Raw genomic sequence first — 25,718 nt, 5'->3', positions numbered from 1 at the left:
AGCGTCGGAGGGAAATGCTGTATACTATCAGAATTCCATAGAGTTTATCTAACATAGACCATGCATAGTTGGTTTTGATTCTCGTCATTTGTCTGACAGCATTCAAAACAAATCATGGTCAAAAACTTTCTTGCCAACCTAATAATTCTGAAATCTTTAAAAAAAAAGTAATGTCGTTTGTTATTAAGTCCGAAGAATAAGTTTTACAAGAGTTTTAAGTTAGAGAGAAAGTTTCACAATAAAATAAATATGGTTTGTGAAAACATTACACATTGTTATGACAGCGGCTAACAGAGAGCTATTGCGCTCTACCGCAATAACGTTATGCTCCCTTGAACTGGGCTCACAGATTCCCGAAGAGAGGCTCACTTATTGTCAGTTTTGGAAAATCTTTGTGGGTTTTCATTGAGAATACCAATTTATCCAAATTTCAGACAAGAAAATCAATTGGGATCTTTTAGACTAGTAGAAATTTACTAAACCCGTTCATCCTCGACCATGACAGATTTTTTTTCCGAAAATTCCTCTAACAGAGCTTTTTTAAACCATAAAAATTTTTAGTTTTACTAGGAAACTGTTCATTGCAAATGTGGACCGTATATAGAACTGCTTGATATATAACTGGTTCGAATTATAACTGCTCCCGGATAAGAACCGGTACAAGCCAGAAGCGTCAAACCTAGATCTAACAACTTTGATATAAGATTTGGTTATTTTTTTATCGGTTTAAATCAATTTGGGCGCAATTGTGATTAACTGTAATTTCCGTTAGTGAGACTCCTTAAAATCTGTAGTTTTAAACTGTTGGATTCAAAACTTGTTTTTTTTAAATTGAGTTTTCAAATGTTATAAACGATTTATTCCAAAATATTGAGGTTAGATGTGGTATTCAAAATACAAAAATTCTGTTTAGTACTGTATTACTCTGGAATTATAGTTAATTCGTGTTCTCCATCTACTTCTGCGGTTGGTGATGCTTGTCACGAAGCGACTCCGTCCAGTTTTTTGTCAGTTCCTCTTGCTGAAAATATTTTTTTTTAAATACAAAAAAGGATGCATTTTTGTTTCCGAAAATTCCCACACCGTTCTTTTTCCTCCTTTTATGGGCGCTACATTATGCATAATTCAATTTTTTTGTTTCTCCCCCGCCTATGTAAACACTATAAATTCACGGGTGGCTTCTCGAGATTTTCAGATTTTCATATTTTTCGTAGAACTACAACTATGAGATTCTCGATTCTTCTCCTCCTCTTTATTTTCAATTTTCTGGTGAGTTTTTGGGCAGGATTCCTAGGCCACTTAAAACAATTTCAGACCCCCGCCCTCGCTGATACCAAAACGATCTGCCTTGTCTGCAATGGAATAATCAATATTCCAAGTACTGATAGTGAGGCTCAAATCGCGTTCAAGTTCGCCTGTGACTCTATTGAGAACTCGTTCTTGGCAGGAGCATGCAGGACATTGGCGTCAGTTATCCATAAGAGTTACACGTGGGGAATCTTCAAATGGGTCATTCAAGGACTCAAATGGCCCACTTGTGCGTTGTTGTGCTAACTTACTTGGTCTTGTGGTGTTTTTAAATAAAGTGAATCGATTTTTAATTGTTCTAAAAAAGGCCACGTGGCTCAGTCAAGGGTTAGTGCGCTCTACTGATAAATTGCGACTATACGCTATCACAGCATCGTGTGGCATTATGTCTAGAAGTGTGAAGGAAAACTTGGCTCACTGCCAAATAGGCATTTTAACAGATCTGAAAAAAGACGGCCACGTGGCTTAGCTACGGCCTGCCGAGCTTGTGCGCTCCATTAATAAGCACGACAGTTAGAGTTACGTGACAAGCTATCAATGTTATAAATTTACAGTCTGCTGCCGAAGGGTGTTAAAGACGCATTTGCTTTATTGGGAATTTCACGGAATAGTCACGTAGTTGAAAAAGTTCAATTATTTCTAAAATAACACGTGGGTCAGTCACGAGATACGCGGAAGTTTTTGTAGAAAACGCGACGCGCCCACACAGAGTCCCTAACCGGGCTACCCTGACACGCCAGCGTAAATAATGGCGCGAAATTCCAAATCGATTTTCAAGTAGGAAAACTGACACACAACGGCTTTAAAAGTGGGCGCCACGATGACGCAGCGATTTGAAAACTCAAATTTGTTAGTGAATTGCGGCCGATTCTTAGAATTCCTCCAGGTCCCGATTATTGGTATATTTTCCATTTTCTCAACGAATTATAAGGCAACGAATACCAATTTTTCTAGAAATCGTTTTCTTATGAATATCCTCAACATATTTAGTCCCTCATAAGTATATACTGCACCATAATAAATATCTCAATCTAGTGTGTATACTAAACCCAATACAATGAAGATTAGCTCCACAGGTGTCACACTTTCTCGCTACCAAAACACATCGATCACCGATTACATCTCCATGTGTCTATTAGGAAGAGGGCGATGAACTTTATGAGGGTATTTTAGAGATTACCATCTGGGGAGAGATTCTATCTTGGTGTTTGTAGAAAAAAACCAATAAAAAAAGATGGTGGTGATGAGCTTTGAAATTAGTTGTAAAGCGCGCTCTAATGAACTTTTTACAAAACTTAAATTATTGATTTTTGTCCTGCACAAATGAGATGCTGGGAAGTAAAATTTTCTTATCCGGAAGTCGTAAGTGAAAAAACCCGGAATTCGGAATTACCAACAACACTGCTGCACAATACCATTTTTAATTGAACGCGATGCGCCTTTAAACATGACCGACAGAATTTAGCTTTTTTACGCGGAGATTGGCAGTAGAGCGCACATACACAAAAGTTTTATAGCTAGAATTTTCAATATCTGGCTAAATGTGACGCGTGGCAGTCGCGTCGCGTGTGTTCAATTCTCAAAATATAATGAGTGATTCTCGGTGTTTGGAAACTTTGAGTCTCAACTTGAATTTTAAGCTCCGCCCCCTAAACAAAACGGAAATAGTCAAGTACAAGTACTTGTAAAAACAGTTTGAGAAGTCTATGTGTCCCGGTTCCTGTTTTGGGGGCGGAACTTAAAGTTTGTAGAAAGAAAAAAGTTAAGTCCCACAGCAGTGGGAGGCGTAATGTCCGCAATGAAAAATTTGAATTTTTCATCTTTTTTGGCACCGTGCCAACCGTTGTGCAACGGAGCGCCTTTCCGCGACGCACTGCGGTGGGTCTGGCGCTGAAAAAGTGTCCCGGCTTCTGTTTTAGGGGCGGAGTCTAAAGTTTATATAAAAATTTAAGTACCCAAACACCGAGTATTCTCGTCTCGCATGTAATCCCTGATAAAGATTCAAAATTTCATTGTTATCAATAGAGCACGCTTGCCCTCCTCTTACCTGTCTATCATTAGTCTTCGGCATTCCACCTCCCCTCTTTCTAAACTTTCCGTGTTCATCCACATCCTCATATCCCTCGATATAAGTGTCTGAAAGTCAGAAACTATTTTTTTACGTCGGATTAAAAATTCTTACCATTATTCCATGGCGGACGGTTGTCGATTGTCGAGCGAGTTGGAGGCGCCTTCCTGCTTCGAGACCTTTTTCGCTCTTTTTCAGATTCTCCTTTGTTCATGTCCTGTAGAAAATATAGGTAAATGAAACACCAGATATTGAAAAAAAAACTTACATAACGATCAACGTGCGACATTTTCCGTATAGTAGTCGAAAGAAGAAACCTTTTTTTCTAAAAACGGGAAAAGTGAATGGCTATGGCGATTCGTCAGTCGGGAGGAGGATACGATGTTTCCATAGTGACCATTCACTTTTCGGACACGAGCACTCTTCAAGTTGTATAGTCATGAATTATGAAAGATGTGCATCTTTCGAGAGAAAAGAGAACATCAAGGAGCGGGGAGAGTGGTCATAACCTTTGAGTCTAGAAACAATTGATATTTTTCAAAAACAAGAAGTTTGGCAGAAAGTTTGTTTGGAATTGGGTGCAAAATATTAATATTACCCATCCGCCGGTGGCTGACCGGTCGCCCAATGTTCGGCCCGAGGACACGGAGTGGGTCTCACTTTAGCCAATAAAAAGTGTTTTACTACGGCAGGGTCGCAACGGGACCCACTCCACGTCCCCGGGCCGAACTTGGAGCGAGCGGTCAGCCACCGGCGGATGGGTAATAGAGGGTGACATACTTTGTACAAAAATAGTTGATATGACAGAACAATAAGTAAAACTGGCATGTAGGCTCAGTTTTTACAGTTTCAGATATCGAAATTTTTGAGACAAAAAATATAGGACTTTTCTAAAATTTTATTTTTTTAAATAAACTTAAGATGTTGATGTGTCATGTGAACATAGTGTGGTAAAAAGGTATAACCTACTTCTTTTATCACAGTTTTTCTCAAAATTTTAGAAATAGCGGACTAGTTTGGTATTCTGGGTCAAAAAAAAACTACACTAACGTTATTCATTGCAATCCAAAAATAACAGATCGAAAAATAGGATCAAAAAAATTTTACAGTACTACCATAACCTAGGTTACTGATGACCTCTGGTATCTATTTTTATGAAAATCTCGCCCTAACTGTAAGGCACACGTTGCTCGAGTCTTACAGAGAACGCGTTATATGTTGCCTTTTTTCAGTTGAAAATGGTCAACTTTGAGAGCGTGTTATGGTAAAACTTACGATCCCACAAAGTAAGTTTTTTATGGATCATGCAGATCCAAAGTAGAACTTTATTTTTGTAGTTGACAACTTTTTTGTACGGACATTCCCTAGAGAGTTATGGTCATTTTAAAGGGGGACTGAAGTATTCCAAAAATCGAGATTTTTTTATATGAATCGACTCAGAATTTTATAGAAAAGAGAAAAGTCTCTTGGAGCCAGGTCTGAAAATCAGTCTGAAGCGAGTTATGAGGCCTCAAAGTGTCAAAAAAGGGTCTCTCGCATGGAATTTTTTCATTATATTTCAACGTAAAATTCTCTCGCCGTGCAGAGGAAAAATGTGAAAATTGAGAGAATATTGCCGTGAACTCTTTTATATCAACTTTCCCTCATGTTCAATTGAGGAAGTGCCTCCATGATTATGAAGTTATTGGTTGGAATTGACCTTGATAACTCAACAGAACGACTGTGACGTAGGAAAACAACAATTTTTATGAAAAAAAAAGAAAAAAAAAACTAATGATAACATTCAGGGATTAGACTGTGCATACATCTCTCTTTCTGCTTCAGCTCTTGCATCTAGTTCAGATTGTTCAGTGTCCGTTATCTGAACGTATTCCGACGCGACTTTCTCCTTTGCCATTTGAAGAATGGTGAATCTCCACTCATTCTTTGGCGCAGTTTTTCGTGATCTCCAAACAATTGACTTTTTGGTCTTACAAAAGTAAGACACTTTTGCTTGCAGGTCTAACTGACGAGTTTACCAGCTGATAATATCTCTTCTCGGAAAGGAACGGAACCTCTAAGACTTTGCAGAACGCATCGATTTTCTGAAACCTGACTCATTGTGATTCTTTCAAGCAATATTTTATCCTGAAACCGTTCCCCGTGGTCATAACTGCAACACAGGCTCGCAAGTTCAGTTCCTCTTGTTTTGGCCCCGTTTTTCCCGGAATATCTAAACACGGAGATGAACACCAGTTCCAAGTATGATCGCACTTTGAACACTTGAGGTTGACCTGCAATTTCTGGATTTTTGATTTCGAAATGCCTTTTTTACATGAACTGCCAATCCTTTTTTTGTCACTTCAGATTTTGCAAATGTATCCACTTGGTTTTTCAAACATGACCAGCATTTAGAAATACTTGGTAGCAAATGGTTCCAACTGCATAAGAGGTTTTGAAATGTGGAATTTTCATCTGTTATTTCGGCTGTTCCAAATTCAACATCTTCTAGAGTGAAATCCTCATCTTCAGAGTCATTCGAACTCTCCTCATTATCAGAATCCGAAATTTCCATATCCTCACAAGGTACTCTGTGCTGCGGAGTACCATTCTATGATATGATTGTTTATAATTACTAAAGAAATTTTCTGGAATACCTTGTATGGTGCAATCTTTTTTCACACTTTTCAATCACCTTTCAATTTTCACACCTCTCAATTTTCACATTTTTCCTCTGCACGGCGAGAGAATTTTACGTTGAAATATAATGAAAAAATTCCATGCGAGAGACCCTTTTTTGACACTTTGAGGCCTCATAACTCGCTTCAGACTGATTTTCGGACCTGGCTTCAAGAGACTTTTCTCTTTTCTATAAAATTCTGAGTCGATTCATATAAAAAAATCTCGATTTTTGGAATACTTCAGTCCCCCTTTAAAGGGACACCTTAAAGATCGCACTACTTTGCACTGAAATTGGTCGTTATGAGAGAGAAATTACTTCGACGATATGTAACTTCCTAGGGAGCGTCCGTACAAAAAAGTTGTCAACTACAAAAATGAAGCTCTACTTGTGTTCTGTTGGAACCCATAAAAAGTTTTTTATGGGACAGTTAGTTTTACTATGACACACTCTCAAAGTTGGGCATTTTCAATTGAAAAAGGGAAAGTATCATAGTTGTCACCGGGCCGGCCCGGGCCTTGGGCGGGCCCCCGAGATAACTCGCTTCAAAATGGCAATTAGGAGCCGATCAACCTGTCAAATTGTAGGTCTCGGTGAGCTCTACTCGCGTCTATTTTCATTTTCACTATGAGTTTAGTGAGAGCCGCTACACAATCTATTTAGTGGCCGTGTCTTGATTCAAGGCCCGGACACTTAACAGATTTTACACTAAACTCACAGTAAAAATGAAAATAGACTCGAGTAGAGCTCACCGAGACCTACAATTCGACAGGTTGATCTTCCTAATTGCCATTTTGAAGCGAGTTATCTCAAGGTCTCAAGGCCCGGGCCGGCCCGGTGACAACTATGCAAAATATGATGTCCTTTTGGCCGGTACTGGTGATCAGATTTTCTTTAGAATATCCAACAGGTTTCCTATTTTTTCAGAATCCCTCTATCCAACTATTTTCAACATCCATTTCAATTTCTTCCCAAAAACATTAGCCTCGATGCCTAATCGCCAACAAACCAAACTCTTTCAATCAGTTCTCATTTAATTTAACACATTTTCTCTTCTTCTTCTTCTTCTTCTGAAACCGGAAGCCCTTCGTGTGAAGGCGTCAAGAAACGTGTAGAGAAGCAGTGTTTGTTTAGGAGAAGAGTCTCATTTTCAATTAGGCGTTTACATGGGTTAGACGAGAAGAAGAAGCAGAAGATTGTGCATGTATTTCCCCCCTTGTTTTCGAAAAAAAGACAGATATTGTGGTGTAATGAATGAAGATTCGTTGTCCGTCGTCGTGTTTTTTTGTTGCTTTTCGCCTACGTTTAGATTTCACAATTTGACAAGAACAGAGAATAGCTCTGTGTGTGTGTTGAGTGGAACAAAAAATTGAAATGCGTTCTCAAAATAAATATGCCTAATTTTGGTGCTGACCCGAATCAGAATCGCGCCTAAAATAGAACCGCCCGAATCAGAACTGTCCGTTTCAAAACTGCCCAAATTATTACCTAAGTCGAACGGGTTATACGGCCATGAAGAATGCCGACACTTGCAGTTTTTAGTTGAAAATGGTCAACCTTTTGAGTGTGAGACGGCCTCCCTGATAGTATCACAATATTGATTCTTTATGGAGTGTATAGATGAAAAGCAGAGCTTCATTTTTGTAGTTGACAACTTTTTTGTACGGGCACATCCTAAGAAGTTACAGGCAGTCAATGTAAACAGCTCCCAAAAATCTCATTTTGAAGCACTGAAAAAGGGCAAACATTGCGTAAAATTACTTTGACGATAGATAACTTCTTAGGATGTGTCCGTACAAAAAAGTTGTCAACTACAAAAATAAAGCTCTACTTGTGTTCTGTATAATCCATAAACTATAAATATTGTGAAACTATCATTGAGGCTTTGCCACACTCACAAAGTTGACCACTCCTGATTCTCAGTATACAGAATACAAAAAACCCCTGCCACCAAATAAATGCAGTTGTCTTGTATCTTGTTTTCTCACACTTTTACAACCCCCCCCCCCCATTTCCCTCATTACAAAAACTAATATTGTCTCAAATCCCCTCCCGTCAATCGTGCAACTATTTGACACTCTGAGGACTCATAAGGATTATCGTAATTACAGTTGAGAACACGCATGAGACAGGTGTCACGTTGTACCGTAACAAATCTAACAGGCATACATCACGTATTTGTGTGTAGAGGGTCGTGAACTTGTACTCGGTTGTCAGAGGGGATATGGGCTCTGGGAAGAAGTAATAATAAGTGATTTTATCTATTTCGACCATCCTTATTTTAGCAAAACAAAGAACTGTATGTATGAATTGATGATCTGTAACTTCACAGTGCGGTCTCGTACAAAAAATTGCTAAAAATAAAGTTGTTCATAGTAATCAGGCTTGTTCTCCGGAAAATTCGGATAATTTCGGAAAATGACAAAAACGACATTCGGGCCTGAAATCAAGGAATATAATTGAAATATCAATGATATTATCGAGAGTAAGTAAGAAAAACAACATATTAATTGTCAGGCCCGCTATTCTGATAGTCAAAACGCATCAACCGATTGTTTTTTTCAGTACCTCAAAAAATCAAATTTTCGGAAATAGTCGGAAAATTTTCCATTAAAAGTCGGAAAATCGGAAAAATCGGAAATTCCGATTTCCGGTTTTGAACAAGCCTGATAGTAATCGAAACTGATAGTTTTTAGAGTAAAAAAGTGCGTTATTCTGTTCAAAAGATCTAAATTTTTAAACTAACTTATTCAACTCAAGTTCCATATTGAAAGTTTCGTAGATGTAAGAGATGTAAATAAGCGTTTCTCAATGAACAGGTACGTCCAGCTTTACATGTACTTGAAGTGTCCTCTTTCAAACTACTCAAGAATTTTGCCCTTGATACTTTCAAGTCCGTAAATTCCGAATCTGATATAAATCTCTGCTGATTCCTTCTGTGAGCCGAGTTAAAGTACTGTGCAAAATGATGTGAACTTTGGCCTTTTTCAGTTGAAATTGTCCAACTTTGAGAGTGTGTCATAGTAATTCTGATCGTCCAACCAAGTATCATTTAGATCAAAGTAGAACTCCATTTTTGTAGTCGACAACTTTTTGTACAGGCAATCCCTTGAGAGTTATGGTCATTTTAAGACGACAGCTCTAAAATGACACTATTTTTCACTGAAATTGGTCGATTGACGATACGTAACTTGCTAGGGATTGTCCCAACAAAAAAGTTGTCAACTACAAAAATGAAGCTCTACTTTTTATCTGTATGATTCAATAAAAACCTACTAGGTTTGGCAATGAGAATTACCGTAACCCACTCTAAAAGTGGGACAATTTCATCTGAAAATGGCCAAAGTTCGTATCTTTTTGCCCAGTACTGTATGACGTCGAATGGTTGTGAGTTCATTACTCTTGCAGTGTAAAATTTTATATACTTTGTATTGCATTTATTGTGACATTATATATCTGGTCACAGTTATTTCAGAATCTGAATCCACGGACGCGAAAGTAAAAGGGGCCAAATTCTTGAGTCGTTTGACAGGGAAGATTTTGAGGACTTTCATTGTTAGAGGCCTAAAATTTTCTGCACGAACATTCTAGTCGTTACCCAGGTTTTACCTGAATTGACATTTTCAGCAAACTCAGAATTCCCCGACCTTTTCCACGGTACATTCCCACGTTCTCTGAATCCAATTCAGCATTTTCCAGTTCTCATATTCCCACTCCCTCTGCCAATTATACGCGTTCAAATATTAAAACTTTTTCATTTTTCTAAATTGTATCTGTTTGCAAAAAGAAAACTGTGAAATGAGATGAGAGAGAAAAAAGAGAGATTTCAAAGCAATAGAAACAGAAAATGCAATTCTAAAGTACTTCCAATTATTGGCGGGAAAAGAGAAAAGTGAACGACCGTTCTTCAGAAGAAATAAGCTCAAAAACTAGATGAATCCTGTGAAAATTGGAAAGGAAAAATGGGGGGAAAAAGAACGTCATGGAAATTTATAAAACTTTGAGACGGAAAAGAAAAAGAGCCTAATAAACTACAGTAACCGAATGGAATTCTGATGGGATAAGAGGGAGCGACAATACTGTACATCTTATGAGAGAGTGAAGAACGAGAGAGACCAAAATAAATCAAGAAAAAAAGAAAAAAAAATGAAATACGAAGACCCGTCTACATATCATAATTAAACGTCCATCAGCAAACCGGAGTCTCTACTCTTGGTGGGATCGAGGAGAAGACGTTGGTGAGGAGACTGGTGATGGTGTCGATTCCGCTTGGGAGTTCAGACCTGGAAATGACAAAAATTTAGAATTTAAGATGGAGAAAATAGTGATTTTTTGAGTTTTGATTAGAGCAACTACAGTGACCAAAAGCGTCAGTGACACTGACAAAAGGAAAATCGGATCATTTCGAAAATGTTCGATTTCTGACTACTACAGTAACCCTAATAGCCGTGTGAGCGCACTATCCTATAGCATACTCTGTGAAAATGCCTTTAGTTCGAAAATTCCGTATTTTTCGAAACTCATAGTACCGCGTATCCCTGACACTGACCATGTTGGTCACTGACACTGACAATAATGTAAATCGAAAAATTTCGAAAAATTTCACTTTTTCCGAATTATGGGATATTTCCAAATCAATAGAGCGCACTAGCCTAAAGGTTTTCCAGCATACTCTGTGAAACTGCTTTTTTCTCCATTTTTCGAAATTCACAGTACCGCGCATCCCTGACACTGACCATATGGGTCACTGACACTGACCATAATGAAAATCAAAAATTTTCGAAAATGTTCATTTTTCGGAAATATTGGATATTTCCAATTTAATAGAGCGCACTAGCTTCCAAATTTTCAAAATTTCTAAAATTTCTTGCCCGTACCATATTTCATAACTAGGCACCATGTTCCGCGCGTGTTCTTCGTCTCCGAGTTTCCCATCAACTATACGAACGGATCAAATCGCCCATATATCATTGTGTGGAAGAAGGAGCTGGCGCCCCTCATTTGAAAGGAGTCAAAACCAAAAAAAGAACATGAAGGCACACTAATCCGTGGGGTCAATGACTTTAAGCCCCCAACCGACGCGCTTCTCGAAGACGACGTTTCGAACAAAGTTATTACATTGGTTCACTTTTTTGTTTGAACTAGAAGAGGTTTTCAGTTGCAAATACACAGATGCAACTTTGCCCTTTTCGCGGGGCGAATTATGATGGAATGAAGCGTTTTCGAATCAATCGGATAACAACTTTGAGAAAAATTAAGCGGATTACGTTTACATGTACAAGCGCGCACGGTGTTCAGCGGGCTGTCAATCACTTTGGTGATAAGGGAGAGACAAGACATTTCGTTCGATACAGGGTATTAATGTACCTGCTCACCTTCACCTGCTCACCTGCTTCGTTGGGCGGAGTCGATTGGGGTGCCAGTAGCGAGATTTGTTGGGTTTGGGCGGCTTGTTGGGCGAATATTTGGGCGAACATGAATGGGTTCATTCTCGCAATCATTTCCATTTGTTTCTTCATCATAGCCGAGTGGAATAGCAGACTTCCGGTTGATACGTCCTCGTCTGATGATGGCGGGGAGTGCTGAAAAAATTTTTGTGACGTGGCGAGCAATTTGGTGGAAGGCGCACTTTTATCACCACCCTGGCGTCACTCCACAATTTGACGCCGCGTGGCGCAGGCGGTAACGCGGTGGTCCCTGCGCAAGCAATGCTGGTTCGACTCTCGCTATTTTACAAACCTTTTTTGCTTTTTTTGCAAAACTCTATTTTATCACTCTTATTGTACTTCATATGTATAAAAGTTGTATGTGTGTTTGTTGTTAAACGCGAGGTCCTGTGTCGGCTTCACCTCAAAAGTTTGCTCTCTGTCTGCCTGTGAATGATTCATACTAGTTTAACATCTCTATAAAATATGTGCACTACATGGGGAGGAAGAAGAATAAGGTTTATTTGCTCCCCTCTCACTAAACATATAGTTTTTAAGTCCATTTCGTAAAAGTTTTAGAAACTCGTAAAATCTATACAATTCTGGGTCTCAATGCATACCTTCTTCGATGAATCGTCATCTGAAGTCGTCACGTCTTCAATCGACCACATTTTGGGTTTCCGTTTCGGCGAGTCCAAATCATTTGTGGGCATTGGAGAGATCGGCTCCTTCTTTGGTGTCGTCAAGTCATCTGAACCTCCAGATTCTCCTGAAGGCGTTGGGGAGGCTAGATGGGGTTTCCCAAAGAGGGATTCCCCTTTTCTTTCAGAATTAATTGAGGTGGAGCTCGATGGGCGGTTCATGTCATCGTCAAAGTCGTCGTCATCGTCGTCGCATCCGTCGCCTCGTCGATTCTGTGGTGACCACGTCATCTTGTTCTCCTTCTTCAGACGTCGGCGAGCATTCGCGAACCATGTCGAGACCTAGAATTTATTTTTTGGAAAATTTTTTCAAAAAAATTTTTTTCGTCAAATTTGACATCAAAAGACAGCAAATTTTTCGCTAATTCTAATGGTAGTATTTTTGTGCTCTGAAACTTTCAAATAAGGATTTCCGAGTCATTTGAAGCTACCGGTGCGGCCCCCAACTAAAAAATATTTTTAATTCGAAAATCGAAAATCAAAAAATGCTTCGCGACATCAACATTTTGCGGCATAAAACTAATACCGTTAGAATCAGAAAAAAATTCCGCATTTTTTGAAATAGGTCTCAAGAAATTTGGACGAAATTTTGAAATTTTCGAAATTCGAAACTTTTGCTTTTTTTTTTTTGGCGAATTTAGCCGATTTTAAGCGCTTTCAAGCAGTTTTATATAAATTTCGGCCTAATTACCTCTAATTAACGCTCAGGCATTAACTCTAATTAACGCTCAGGCATTTCCGTAAGGCATGCGCAGACCCCAAATTCAAAAAATTCAAAACTTTTTGGCGCCAAGGTTGTTGGTTTTTAGGCAATACTAGTAATTCTTTGGTTTGAAACACACATTTCTCGTATTGTCTCTCTTGAAACACATTAATTAAGCGGGGTGTGAGTATATACGAGAGGTGTCATCATTGTCGCTTATCTACCAACGACATCTTTTCCCTTTTTTTGTCGTGTCTCTGGTCAAAATTGGAAAGAATGTTACAATAACACTGCGGGAGAGAATTCGAAAGTGATGAATCAATTTGAGAATGGATAATAGAATGAGCAAATATTGGGGAGTACTGTAGTAGGCTATAGAGCATACCTGTGTCAGTGTCATCCCGGTTGTCACTGCCAACATCAACTTGTCATTTTTCGACGGATACGGATTCTTGCGATGCGTGTGAAGCCAATCTTTGAGTGGTGCCGTCGCTTCGCGTGTCGCATTTCTCTTCTTCATTCCATCCATTGCGTACGGATGATACAGTCGATGAGGGTCTCCGAACATGAACGGTATCGGTCCGGGACCGCCGGCACCCATCAACATTTCTGGCTTAAAATCAGCGGGAAGACCCGGTGTGAACATGGGAACTCCGGGAAATACTAGGTTGGGTTGTTGAGCGGCGGCGGCTTGAGCCTGGAGGAATTGAGTCATGGTGTTTGGATGGATCTGGAATTGACCGAGAAGATTTGGTGGGAGCATTCCGCGTAGAACGTCGGATGAGGGAGCAGCTGGTGTCGCGACTTCTTCCGACTTTTCCATTTTTATCTGGAAGAAATTAGGATGAGATTTTAGGGTGACCAGACAAAACTTAAGGAAACGGACAAAAAACTCCAAAGAAAAAAGGAAAACATGGAGTTACTAGGAATGTTAGGAAGATCAAGACGTGAGGATTCGGTTTCTAGGAAAACGTTGAAAAAAGATACTGAATTCTCAATTTTTTAACTACAAAACTTATACGTCTGGAAAGCTGAAAACCTAAGGATTCAGAATCTGTTCTCAAAAATTTTACAGGATCAAAACTCACCGAGTTACAACGTTTTGAAGACTCCGCTTACTTCAAAGCTTTGTAACTTGGCTCAATTTTGTCCGATATAAAAAATATAAACAGATTTTGAATCCTCATGATTTCAGCTTTCTTACCATACAAAAATCTTTCTAAAAAACACTCACAAAAGAGAAAACACGGTAGATCAAAGAAAGACAAAAAAGTTAGTGTACATCAAAAACGTCAAAAACGGACCTGATGGGCGTAATGCATCATTTTGAAGATAATTTATATATGTGATCTGAACACAATAAATAAGAATAAGAACTTCTGTTATCAGTGAGTTTTCCAGCTTTTTTTCTCGTCAAAACGACGACGAAACGGAGCACAAAGGAGGCAGTAAGCGATAAGGAGTGTGGTTGAGGAGTGAAACGAGAAATGAAAAAAAACGAAAAGTTTTTGATTGATAATTCGAGAAGATGAAGAAGAAGAAGACAAGGGGGGACCTTATGTTCAACAACTTGTTGAGCAATCTTCTGCAGATCGCCCCGGCGGGCCGGCGGTGTGTCTCTCTTCCTCCGATTAGGCTCCGCCCATCCGCCAATAGACACGCCGTGAGGTGGGGACGGGGGGCGGAGCTTCGTGGAAGGGAAGCCTAGGAGTGTAGAACAAGTGAAAATTGAAGTAATACTAAATAGGAACACGCGTAGATTTGAATTTGGAGATAAAAATGATTTAGTGGAAATTACGAGAATTTAGGGGAGCGGGGGAACGGAAGAGAAGAGAAAAAAATTGATGAAGGGTGGAAAAATGGAGAAGATAGTATCGGGGAGAAGAGAAGAAAAAAAATAAAAAATCGTTCCAGGTAATCAAGAAAGTGAAAGTTAAACGCAAATTTGATAATGCAAAAAACAAAAAAACCACAAAGCCGCAGCAAAACACGAACCAATAACCCCAAATAGTGTAGTGTGACAAACGGGCGCACACCCACCTGAGCCACGCGGCCAGCGAAAAGGTTTACGTGGAAGGGGATACAGGTGCCGGCAGGAAATGATAAGCTGGCTACGGTAGACAGGATAGGAATTGACCACTAGATTCAAGACAAGATTCTACAAGAAATGGTAAAACTGACCCGAAAACAAAGACAGTGTCGAATCAGAAGACAAAGGAAGCTGCGCGAACCTTTTCGTCAAGAATGATACATTTTAAGAATAGAAAGTAAGAAGCAATTAGGTAATGGTCAGAACGGTTAGAGGGACACCGAGAGAAAAGAAGTTTAAACAGGAGAATGGCATGTCTCGTTGTTGTCCGAAGTGTTGTAAAGAAGTGGCCAAAAAGAGGAGAGAAGACGATGATGATGATGATGATGAAAGGGGGTAGGCGAAGAAGAAGACAAAAAATGAAGACACCACAGCAGGTAAGCAAGAAAAAAAACGGTACTACACACGGTGTAATGCATTTACTTACTATTGTGTGTCACTTTTTGTGTTAACATGTCTCTTTTACGGGTCATCATTCCCGCCTTTATTTAGTTATTACAACACTCCCGGGGGGTCACAACAACACATAATAATATGTAGTTGTTGTGTTGTTGCAACAAACTAACAAAAACAGTGAAGAGCCTGTGTAGAATTGATGTCAAAACGATGGATGATTGAGAGGAAGGAAGCATACCGAACGTGTAGGGGAAGGCGGAGTCTCCGAGAATTGTGGGCGGAGCTTAGGCGAAGGGAGAGCGGTGGGGGGAAAGAGGGGTATGTAGACATGAGGTGTCGGAACAATTTATGAGGAGCAGAAAAGTGGGGAAATGGGTTTCTGGAGCGGTGGCGGTGGTACCCTCTCTTTTTTCAGAAAAAGGAGAGTTGGGTTCAACAAAAGGAATTACATCGACTACGGTAGTAGAAGTAATTAAACGGAAGACGTGTTCCTTTCTGACGGACCAGAAAAAAAAGTTCTTGCAAAAATTCTCAAAAAATGTTTTTAATTCAATTTTTCAGGAGCTTCTCACAGAGCTAACGGCGTCCCCTTTCTTGTATTCCTTGAACCTTAGTCTTCAGCGGCGCTGGGATGGCGCAGTGGCTTGTGTTCTACATTGTCACCCAAACGGTTTGGGGTTCGGGTTTTGGTGGTGGCAACATTTTTTGTTTCTTTTTTTCCCACTCCATATACCGTACCCCACTAAACCTCATCTATATTAATCTCGATTTTCTACTATATGACACCTTTGTGACACTCAAAACATATCCATCACGTTAATTCATCAACACGTGTCCACTAAAAAGGTCGTGAACTCCTCGTTCTTCGCCACAGGTGTTGTTTGTATATATACTATTCCAGAAGATTGAGATCTCGAGGTACTTAGAAACGATTTATGACTTGTATTGGATAGGGGGATGAGGTAATGACAGAACTGTTAACATCTTCCCTTCCTGTAATGGGGATTGATGGGCAGATAACGAGTGATACGCGATGATAATCCGAGAGGGACCCATAAAACTTGGCATGTACAGTGAACACTATGATTGTCGAAAATATCATAGGGAAAAAGTGGATGGCGAGAAAAAGAAAAAGAGCCTTAGTTTGTGTGTTTTGTGTATGTTTCCTGTAAGCTTGTGAGAGGAGTGAGTGAAATGTTCAAACACTTGACAATCCGTGTTAACGATATGTTTGTCTCAGATTATCGACGCTTAACACAGTGTTTGGTGAGAGGCGAACGAGGCGAGCGTTGGCACCGGCGAAGATGATCAAACTACAGTAATAACTTTGGCAAGAATACCAATCCAAATTGGGATTCGAAGAAAAAAAAAAACGATTCAGATCTCCGCTTATCAATTGATGTCACGACGACATACACCGGAAAAGTCAAAAATGATTGTCATGGCCGTTTGACGCAGTTGTCATGAAACGTTGCACTTGCAAAAAATGCGTGTTTCCGGTTGATATTCCAGTGTATATTGGGGAAGTGAGTAAAGCAGGTAATTGAGTATTACTTCCGAAACAGATAACACTTTATTTCGGGTTTTGCATCAATCTCGTCATTTTAATATTTGGGAAATTCCATATTTATTTGGGGATTTTTCAAAAATTTCGGATATTATAATTGAAAACCGTAAGAAAAAGGTTTAAATTTAAAGGCGCATCCCGAAAATTGTTATTGGGTCTCGCAGCGAAAATGCAAAATTTGTAAAAATGATGATTTTTATGATTTTTTGTTGCGAAAACCTGCAAATTAAATTCAAAAATCTATTTTTATTGTTTTTTGCTTCGAAATTTGCGAAAAACTAGTAGTTTTTGATTTTTTCCGGAAAATGTTTCGAAAAATATTTTTTAGACCTTTACCGTAATCTTTAAAGGCGCATTCTCTAAAACTTTTTCGGGTTTCGCCACGAAGAAGATTTACGAGACATTTTCTTAAATTTAAATTTATTTTTTAATCATTTTTCTCAAAAAAAACGCTAATTATAACTAAAATTTTTGAATTTTCAGCACAAAAAAACGAATTTCTACCGAATTCTCCACAAATCCATCGGAATTTCCATCGAAAATCATTGTAAGTGGGAGGGGGGTGCGAATTTCAAAAGGGGCTAAATAAAGCAGATTGAAGTGTCACACCACCGGGCCCGAGCATGTCCACCATGTTGAACATGATGCCAAAATGCAAATGAGAACACATTAATTTGAGAAAACATATGCCCTAAAAGCAAAGGAAATTGCTTCAAAATGCGCCGGCGGTGGCCCGCAAATATTTCCCCCACGGCTACTAGTGCCTGGAAGGAATTGGCTCGATTACAAGTGGGTTTCAAAGGAATAAAAGGAGTGAAGAAAAAGAAGTAATTGATCATTTACCCTCCGATTATTTATCTACTTTCTCGCTCTCTTTTTGCGGCGGGGCTCAACTGATATATTGTACCGCCCGTCCTCCTAATATTTGTATTCATTCCATTCGAATGCTTCAAAATGTGGGTGCGTTGTATATCATACGGGTCAACACCTGTCTGTAATCGAGACTGTATTACCTCTCTCTGTACACACAAAATCTGCTTAATTAGCAGGCGGCACCTGTAGTCGAGGAGGAGGAGGAAATATCTCTATGTAGGCACCGATTGACAGTTATAATTATGCGATTAGACCGGACATCCAGGGGTGTCTTATACTCACTGGTCCGATCCGTTACAAGTGTTCATCATATTCAAATCTTCCTTGGAGAGGTCAGGGTTGAGGACGTGGATAAGCCGTGATACCTGACTACCTAATTAAGAAGAAGAAGATGTGACACGACTTCTCTTATCTTTCATTTCGATCTTATTCTAATTGCCTCCTAAGGGGTGTGAAGTTGTTTGATGCTTATCTTATGGCGATATTTTGGACGTCAGGGAGGTCGAAACTGGGATTGAGCTATAGCTACCGGAAGGATGAGTTTCAGCTCAACCGGAAGCGGTTAGTAATGGTTTTCTTGAAGCGGGAAAGGGATAGAGATAAGGGGACAAAATTGGGGTTTTTCAACAAAAAAAACTAAAAAATTTCAACAAAAATGCTAGAAAATTCTCTAGAAAATCAGATTTTGCAAAAGTTTTGAAGATTTTAGCTGTTTTAAACCGAAATTTCAGAAATTTCATAGTGAAGTGCTTTTAAAATCAAAAATTGAGTAAAAACTAGCATTTATAACCGAAATAAATCGGTACTTTTCGAAAAAAATTATTAAAAATTTTTTTTTTTTGAAAATTCAGAATTTCAGCAATTTGGTTGTAAGCTCGAAGCTTGAAAATTTTAGCTGTTTTAAACCGAAATTTCAGAAATTTCATAGTGAAGTGGCTTTAAAATTGAAAATTGAGCTCAAAATGAGTTGTTTTAGCCGAAAAAACAGAATTTTTCGAATTTTTTTTTTAGAAAATTGAGAATTTCAACAATTTTTTGTAAAAAACGTTGAATATTCTAAAATTACTGCAAAAAGTATCATTTTTTTCGAAAAATCTGATTTTTCGATTTTTTCTCAATTATCAAAATTTGCAGAAAAAATGCAGAAATCTTGTCATTTCTCTCAAATATCGCATTTTGGTTTAAATATTATGCTGACAGTCCGAAAATGCTGAAATTTTGATAAAATTTCAATAGAAAAATCAGATTTTTTTCGAGAAAAATGCTATTTTTGGTGCTAAATTTCAAACATTCAAAGTTATAGAACAGCAAATACAATAAAATTGGTAAAATTCTGAATTTTCAAAAAAATCTTTTTGGAAAAATTCTGATTTTTCGGCTTAAAACAACTCATTTTAAGCGCAATTTTCAATGTTAGAGCCGCTCATTTTCATAACAATGAAAATTGGAAAATCTCGAAAATTTAGTAATTTTCAAAAAAATCCAAATTTCTCTCTATCCTATCCCTGAAATCCGTTCATTGCTCATTTCCGGCCAAAAAACACATAAAGTACCGGCAGAATTCCCCAAGACCACCCCCTATAAATGTCATAGTTGTTTTTGTGGCTAATCAGCGGGGAACACATAAAGAATTGAGTGTTGAGTGGACTCAGAAGTGAGAAGTGATAATCACAGGCTCTCGAGGTGTCAGGTGTCCACACCGGCGATGAAACAACATGGTCTGAATCGGGGGGTGAAAAGCGATGTACGACAAGGGGCGCCTGTCCCCTTCCCGCCTCCTCCGACGCCAACCGAAACGACGTGTCGCAATTGATAAATTGCAGGTCGTTTTCATGTTAGTGTTAGTGTTGGGGACCCCTCGGAGATTGTTTATAATCCGAGACGAGAGAAATGTTTATTTCTGACATTGTACACCGTGGAAATCGAGTCATCAGTAGTTTCAATCTCTCGCTCCAATTACCCACTAACCACAACAGAGAAAGGTCAGAAAGGAAGGGAATAGGGGAGATCCGAAACACGCGTAGTGTTTCGTAATCTTGTCCCGATCATCTGCCAAGATCTGCTGTAAGCCCGTTTTGATAGGCCCAGACTTGCGCAACACTTTTTGATTGACCCCTAGACTCGTTGACATCTTCTTCTTCTTCTCTTCAGAAGGCAAGAGGGGAATGAAGAAAAACACTTCATTATCCAGTTAAGCGATGTCAACAAAAGGCGTGTGAACACAGTGTATGTCTCTACACCTGCTAAGCTATCTATTACGAGAGATGAGGACCCCGTTGTTTAAATGAGAGACAAACAAAAGGCCACACAAATGCGTGGATTAAATGGGAAAATATCGCTTCGCTACACACATCATCAAATACGCAATTTATTGCATTACGCAACTTTTGGAACTGTGTTGTGGAACTATGTGACTGTTTATTGAAGAGCTCGTAAATCCCCCTTCGGAGGTCATGTGTCAGGATAATCGAGACGAGAAGTGCTCTATACAGTTTTGTTATGACACCTGGAATATTAAGTGTGTTGAATAACATTGTTCTAACACAACGCAATCGGATTAATCGTCGAAAATAGAGAGAAGAGTCTATTAGGATAGATGACTAGAAAGTCAGGTTCTGGACCGATTATCAGATTTTGAAAAATGTCTGAAATAGCGGAATTTGGAACATTCTAGATAATGAGATTCTGAAAAATCTCATTTTTAGAAATTTCCAGTTTAGAAGAATCAGAATCCTCACGTATTCTAGTCTCAGAAGTGACACTGATAGATCTGATACCACTATACCACTAGAATCCCTGAAACTTGTGGATTCTGAAGGTTCTTTGTCTGGAAGTGCTGGAAAAAGAGATTCTGAAAAATCTCAGTTTCAGACATTTCAAGACATGGAAATCAGCTAATTGCAAGATCTAGAGCTGAAAATCTTCGGCTTCCAGATTTAGCTAAAAGACCGATTTTCAAGAGTTCGTCTGAAAATTTGGCGAAAAAGGATACTTTCTAGACGAAAAGACCGATATCTCACAAGTCAGCTCAAATGGTTTCTAAGCCAATACTTATTAACAGACTTGCAAGATTCCGGGCCGGCCCGGCCCGGTTTTGGCCCGGCCCGGCCCGGCCCGATCGGGCCGGGCCGGGCCGGGCCGAGAAAGCTCCGGCCCGGCCCGGCCCGGTCGGCCCGGATTTGAATTTTTGAACTTTTTTCACTACAATTTTTGTCCAAAAATTTATTTTCTGAAAATTTTTCATATTTTTCCTCAAGTATATTTTTCAAAAACCTTCGAAACCTACAAAAAATTGTTTTTAAGAAATATTTTTCAAAAAAAATCGGGAAATTTTCGAAAAAAAAATTTGAATTTTTTTCAGTACTGAACTTCCGGGCCGACCGGGCCGGGCCGGGCCGGGCCGGGCCGGGCCACGGGCCGGGCCGGGCCGGGCCGGGCCCTGGAAATTTTCATTCCGGCCCGGCCCGGCCCGGCCCGGCCCGGCCCGTTGCAAGTCTGCTTATTAAATATTCGAAATCCGATAAAACCAATTGTCATACAAAACGATATCCTAATTGACACTGACAGCTTTCTCGAGATCACTGTCACAACACAACCTTCTCCTGATGCTCTCTCCTTAAACCGACACCGACCATATGTCTCTATCTCAGTGGTAATTTACAGCTTATGGTCGATTATTGGAACATGTGGGCAGTTTATACCACCAACACACAAAAAAATGTGTTCCCCCTAGATCCACAGATTTATAATTTATATCCTGTGAGAGAAATTGTGTCAAATCGGTTGGAGAGGGGAAGGATCGATGATTTGTCTTCCGGTGCCCCTCCTAGTAATACTACTAGTAGTACCTGAGAAGATGAGAAAGATTGATATACGATCGAAAGGTGGCAGAAATCACAGCTGCTCGTGTGGACACGTGTTGCTGGTATTATTAATGAGTAAAGAGAACAAGAAGAGAAGCCAAAGTCAAAAAGTCAACTTTTTTGGCTGTAATAACGTGAGAAACCTTGAAAGGTCTTGTGGAAAAGAGGGAAAAAGAGGGGAAAAGTGTGGGAGATGTCACTCCACATTTCAAAACTAATGTTCTCATATTATATATTATAACTATAATAATAATATGAGGGCTTAATGCATCTCTTCTACAAAATGCAATAAAAATGGATTGACAGGAAGGAAAAACGTGGAATCATGAGTTTGCGCGCGCCGAGACGGTCGAATGCGGATGGTTTGTCGGAGAATGTGCTCAAAGCGATATTGGAGCCGAAGGCATCGATGAACATGGTACAGATCCATGTAGAGTCCCGACTAACCTATGCAGATGCGCTCTATTGCCATGGGGGTTACACATTGTCGTAGTGGTGAACGTTAAAACTTTCTGTGCATATCGTGGTGAACATTAGAATTAATTATTTTTCAACGTCGAATAAATTCTAATGTTCACCACGGTATGCACAGAAAGTTCTAAAGTTCACCGCTACGACAATGTGTAACCCCCGTTGGCAATAGAGCGCATCTGCAAAGGTTAGTCGGGACTCGACGTGCATGCTATAATCAAAGAAAAAATTTTTTAGACACTGAAAATGGAGGAAGAGGAGACTGACAAGAACATGGAGAATCGTGAGTGCGACAAAAAATGATAGGCTTTGAAGGGAATGCGAGAAAACCAAAAGCATAAAAAATATAATTTCACTGGGAACATGCATTTTTATTGGTTTTAGGAGGACACAACACATCCTCAACCACCACGACGACGACAACGATCCCACGTGGAAGTGTCGGAAGTCTTTTGGATACCACGTCGGTTTCCACGTGTAGTAAGGTAATAGGGGGAAAATAGCGAAAATAGAAATTTTAAGGTGAAAGTTAAAGTTTTCAAAAAATTGGATTTTTACTGTAAAAATGAGAATTTTTTGAGGAAAAAAGCAATTAGGAGTCGAAAAAATCGGAAAATTCAGTTTTAAGCTGAAAATTCCAATTTAGAAACCTTATTTCGAACGGAAAAATAGCAAAAATTCAAATTTTTAGCTGAAAAATGAAAATTTCGAATTTTAGAGATTTCGATTTTTTACTGTAAAAATATGAAATTTTTGAGAAAAAAAGCAATTAGGAGTCAGAAAAATACTAAAAATTTAGTTTTAAGCTGAAAATTCGATTTTCTGAAAATCTGTTTTTATTTCTCGAAATTTTGTTGTTTTCAAAAAAAATAGAGATTTTTCACTAGTTTTCAAAGAAAAGCCTATTTTTGACTGAAAATCGTTAAAATTCAGTTTTAAGGTGAATATTCAAATTCTAAAACCTTTCTAAAATTTGCTCTGAAAATCTGATTTTTTTTTTCTTCGAAATTTTGTGGTTTTCAATCAAAAAGAGAGATTTTCACCAACTTTCAGAGAAAATATCTATTTTTTTTCGCTCGAAAATTCGATTTTTAAGGGAAAAACTGCATTTCTCTGAATTTTCAACAGAAAATTCAATTTTTGACGGAAGATCGTCAAAAACTCGGCTTTTAAGTGAAAGCAACTTAATTTCTCTGAATTTTCAGCGAAACTTCAATTTTTGTAATCTAAAATCCCAAAAAATAGGTTTTTTTCGTAAAAAATACGATAAATTCGTTTAGATTTAGAAAAAGAGGGACCCCAACTACCCCTATTACAAGATCACCCTCCAAATTCCAGCACCTAAAAGTCAAAGATCTCTCTATTCCCTCCTTCTCCTTTTCACGAACCCTGTTATGTGTTACAGTAATCCCAGAAATTGGACACCAACAAAAACCAGCCGAGAACATGTGTCTAGCAGAAAGAGATGTGATAGTCGAGAGAGACTCCTTCAGGGTGTCATATCATGTCAGTAGTATCTATGCTTTTTCTCTGAAACCGGACACCTTCGCGCCTTTCGAATTGAGTCGAGAGGAGCGATGATAATCTTCTTCTTCTGCTCCAGAGGGGGGTGCGAATAATCACACTTTTCGTGTCATTTTCCGTGTCTCGGTGTTGGTCGAACACAAGCTAGAAGGGAGAAGAGGGAGAGAGGGAGAAGCTAGGCGGGTACACGAGATTAATGATAATGGCAAATGAGAAAAGGAGTCGAGAAATGGTGGTGAGGCGAAGGGCACCAAGAGCACCTCGTAAATCTTGTTAATAGCTAGGTCGGGATCGAATTTGTGGAGGAGGAGGGAGTTGGACATTGGTTATCATTTGTTTTGGGAAGAGATATGGGTTTTCGCGTCCACTGGAGAGAAGAGCACCTGGTGGACAATGGTGATGATTTTGAGACTTTTGGTCTCCAGACAAAGTTTTGGAGTCAGGATTTGGTCTAGGGTTGGGTCTTGACACGATCTAGGCTTATATGGGATCGGAAGTACGGTAGTATAAAGTAGCCTTGAGATGAGATGGGTCTTGACACGATCTAGATTAATAAAGTAAAAAGACTACTGTAGCCTAAAATGGGTCAGAGTTCGAGTAGGCGGAAGCGTGCTCTATGGAGATGAGATGGGTCTTGGCACGATCTAGACTGCTAAGAAGACTACGGTAGCCTAAAATAGGTCAGAGTTCGAAAGCGTGCTCTATTGAGGTGACATGGCTCTTGGCACGATTTCGACTTCAAAACGAGTGAAATCATGCTCAATTTAGAAGAACTGGGTCTCGTCGCGATCTCAAGAATAGGTCAAAGAGAAAACGTGATGTGATGGGTCTCGCCACGATCACTTTCAAGTCTTACGGTAGCAAAAAATTCTGATTTTCAAATAACGAAAACGGAGACATGAAGCTCTGATGGGTCTCGCCACGATGTCAAGTCGTTCGGTACAGAAATAAGTGATTTTGCTCCAGAATTTCCAAAAAATCCTACGAAATTTCTTATTGTTTCATCATCTACATCAATCTAAAATCCGCAACTCAAAAACATGAATCTCCTAGAAATGCGTCCCAAATGTTGCCGTTTTCCTCCTCTCATCAGACATGTGTTTTCGAGCAAAAACATTCTCGGTTTTATATGCTCCGTTTTGTTAGAATAGAGAAGGAAAGATTGCTTTTTGAATCTCTTACCAAAAGGATTCCATTATCGGTCTCGGATCAAGTTACCGAATGAAATAGATAGAAACAGACTCCAACGACGAGGAGCAAGATGAGCAAAAATATGCTTAATTCTTTCCTCGATGAGGTCTCTCCCTGCTGACGGCGTGTGAAACACAAGAAGACGCGAGTTGAATAAACAAGGTATACGGTAGATGAAGTAGTTTTGTGAAGAAATGAATTCACTCTTTTCAATTCGGGGGCCTTCTGGAGACATACCCACACATTTGTAATGCGCACATGTCTAGTCATCGTCCAACTAGTTTTTGCAGTGGACAAGGGGGGCGGGGGGTACTGTAGAAGAGTACTACCTTACTAATCGTTGTTCTAATACTTATAATAAGAAACGACTTTTTCATATAAATTGAAGAAGGAGGAGAGATCATCCATTGCATATGTATCTCTTGATAATTAACTGAAACATAATTACATCGGACGACACTCCGCCCGTTGGGAATTCCAGAGAGAGCACACACATTGACATTTAACAAGACAGGATATTGTATAAATTAGGTCCTCATGTCATGGAGAGCTTAAAGATGAAGAGTATCGAGGAGTGGAATCGCCTCTGGGCAAGAAATGTTCCAAAATTCTGAAGTGTTTAGTGAATATGAGTGTGGAGTGGGGTTTTTCGAAAGAAGGGAGAGGGAGAGGGCGAGTAGTTCGAGTATTATGACCACCTCATCTGGTGTTGGAACATTATTGACAGCCGGGTATAGTGACTACTGACTTGAAATGGTTAGGGGAGAGTGGAGAAGGCGGCTGGTAATAAGACTCAGCTAGTGTGCCCTACTGCAACAAGGCGTTCGGATCGTGCTCTATTGACAAGAGATGGCGACAAGAGACTATGCTTTACAGTAA

General features: G+C 39.3%; 4 protein-coding genes across 4 annotated transcripts; 2 read left to right on the top strand and 2 right to left on the bottom strand.

Moving 5' to 3' along the window:
• Window positions 1–955: 955 nt before the first annotated feature.
• GCK72_000455 (uncharacterized protein) lies at window positions 956–3,665 on the bottom strand (the record flags this gene model as incomplete). The annotated part of the gene is made up of 4 exons (XM_003099237.2): window positions 956–1,021; window positions 3,356–3,444; window positions 3,491–3,593; window positions 3,645–3,665. The coding sequence occupies 4 exons, from the start codon at window positions 3,663–3,665 to the stop codon at window positions 956–958; spliced, it is 279 nt and encodes a 92-aa protein (XP_003099285.2).
• On the top strand, window positions 1,225–1,554 carry GCK72_000456 (uncharacterized protein; the record flags this gene model as incomplete). Its single annotated transcript, XM_053722505.1, has 2 exons — window positions 1,225–1,269; window positions 1,315–1,554. 2 exons carry the CDS (start codon window positions 1,225–1,227, stop codon window positions 1,552–1,554), a joined length of 285 nt encoding a protein of 94 aa, XP_053591150.1.
• A 1,923-nt stretch (window positions 3,666–5,588) lies between the features above and the next one.
• GCK72_000454 (uncharacterized protein) lies at window positions 5,589–5,930 on the bottom strand (the record flags this gene model as incomplete). The annotated part of the gene is made up of 1 exon (XM_053722504.1): window positions 5,589–5,930. One exon carries the CDS (start codon window positions 5,928–5,930, stop codon window positions 5,589–5,591), a length of 342 nt encoding a protein of 113 aa, XP_053591149.1.
• Window positions 5,931–21,978: 16,048 nt separating this feature from the next.
• GCK72_000453 (uncharacterized protein) lies at window positions 21,979–24,103 on the top strand (the record flags this gene model as incomplete). Its single annotated transcript, XM_053722503.1, has 4 exons — window positions 21,979–22,071; window positions 22,362–22,407; window positions 22,509–22,609; window positions 23,933–24,103. 4 exons carry the CDS (start codon window positions 21,979–21,981, stop codon window positions 24,101–24,103), a joined length of 411 nt encoding a protein of 136 aa, XP_053591148.1.
• Window positions 24,104–25,718: the final 1,615 nt, after the last annotated feature.

The sequence above is a fragment of the Caenorhabditis remanei genome, chromosome I (assembly GCF_010183535.1).
Source record: "Caenorhabditis remanei strain PX506 chromosome I, whole genome shotgun sequence".
NCBI lineage: Eukaryota > Metazoa > Nematoda > Chromadorea > Rhabditida > Rhabditidae > Caenorhabditis > Caenorhabditis remanei.
This window is presented reverse-complemented; position numbering and strand designations above follow the sequence as displayed.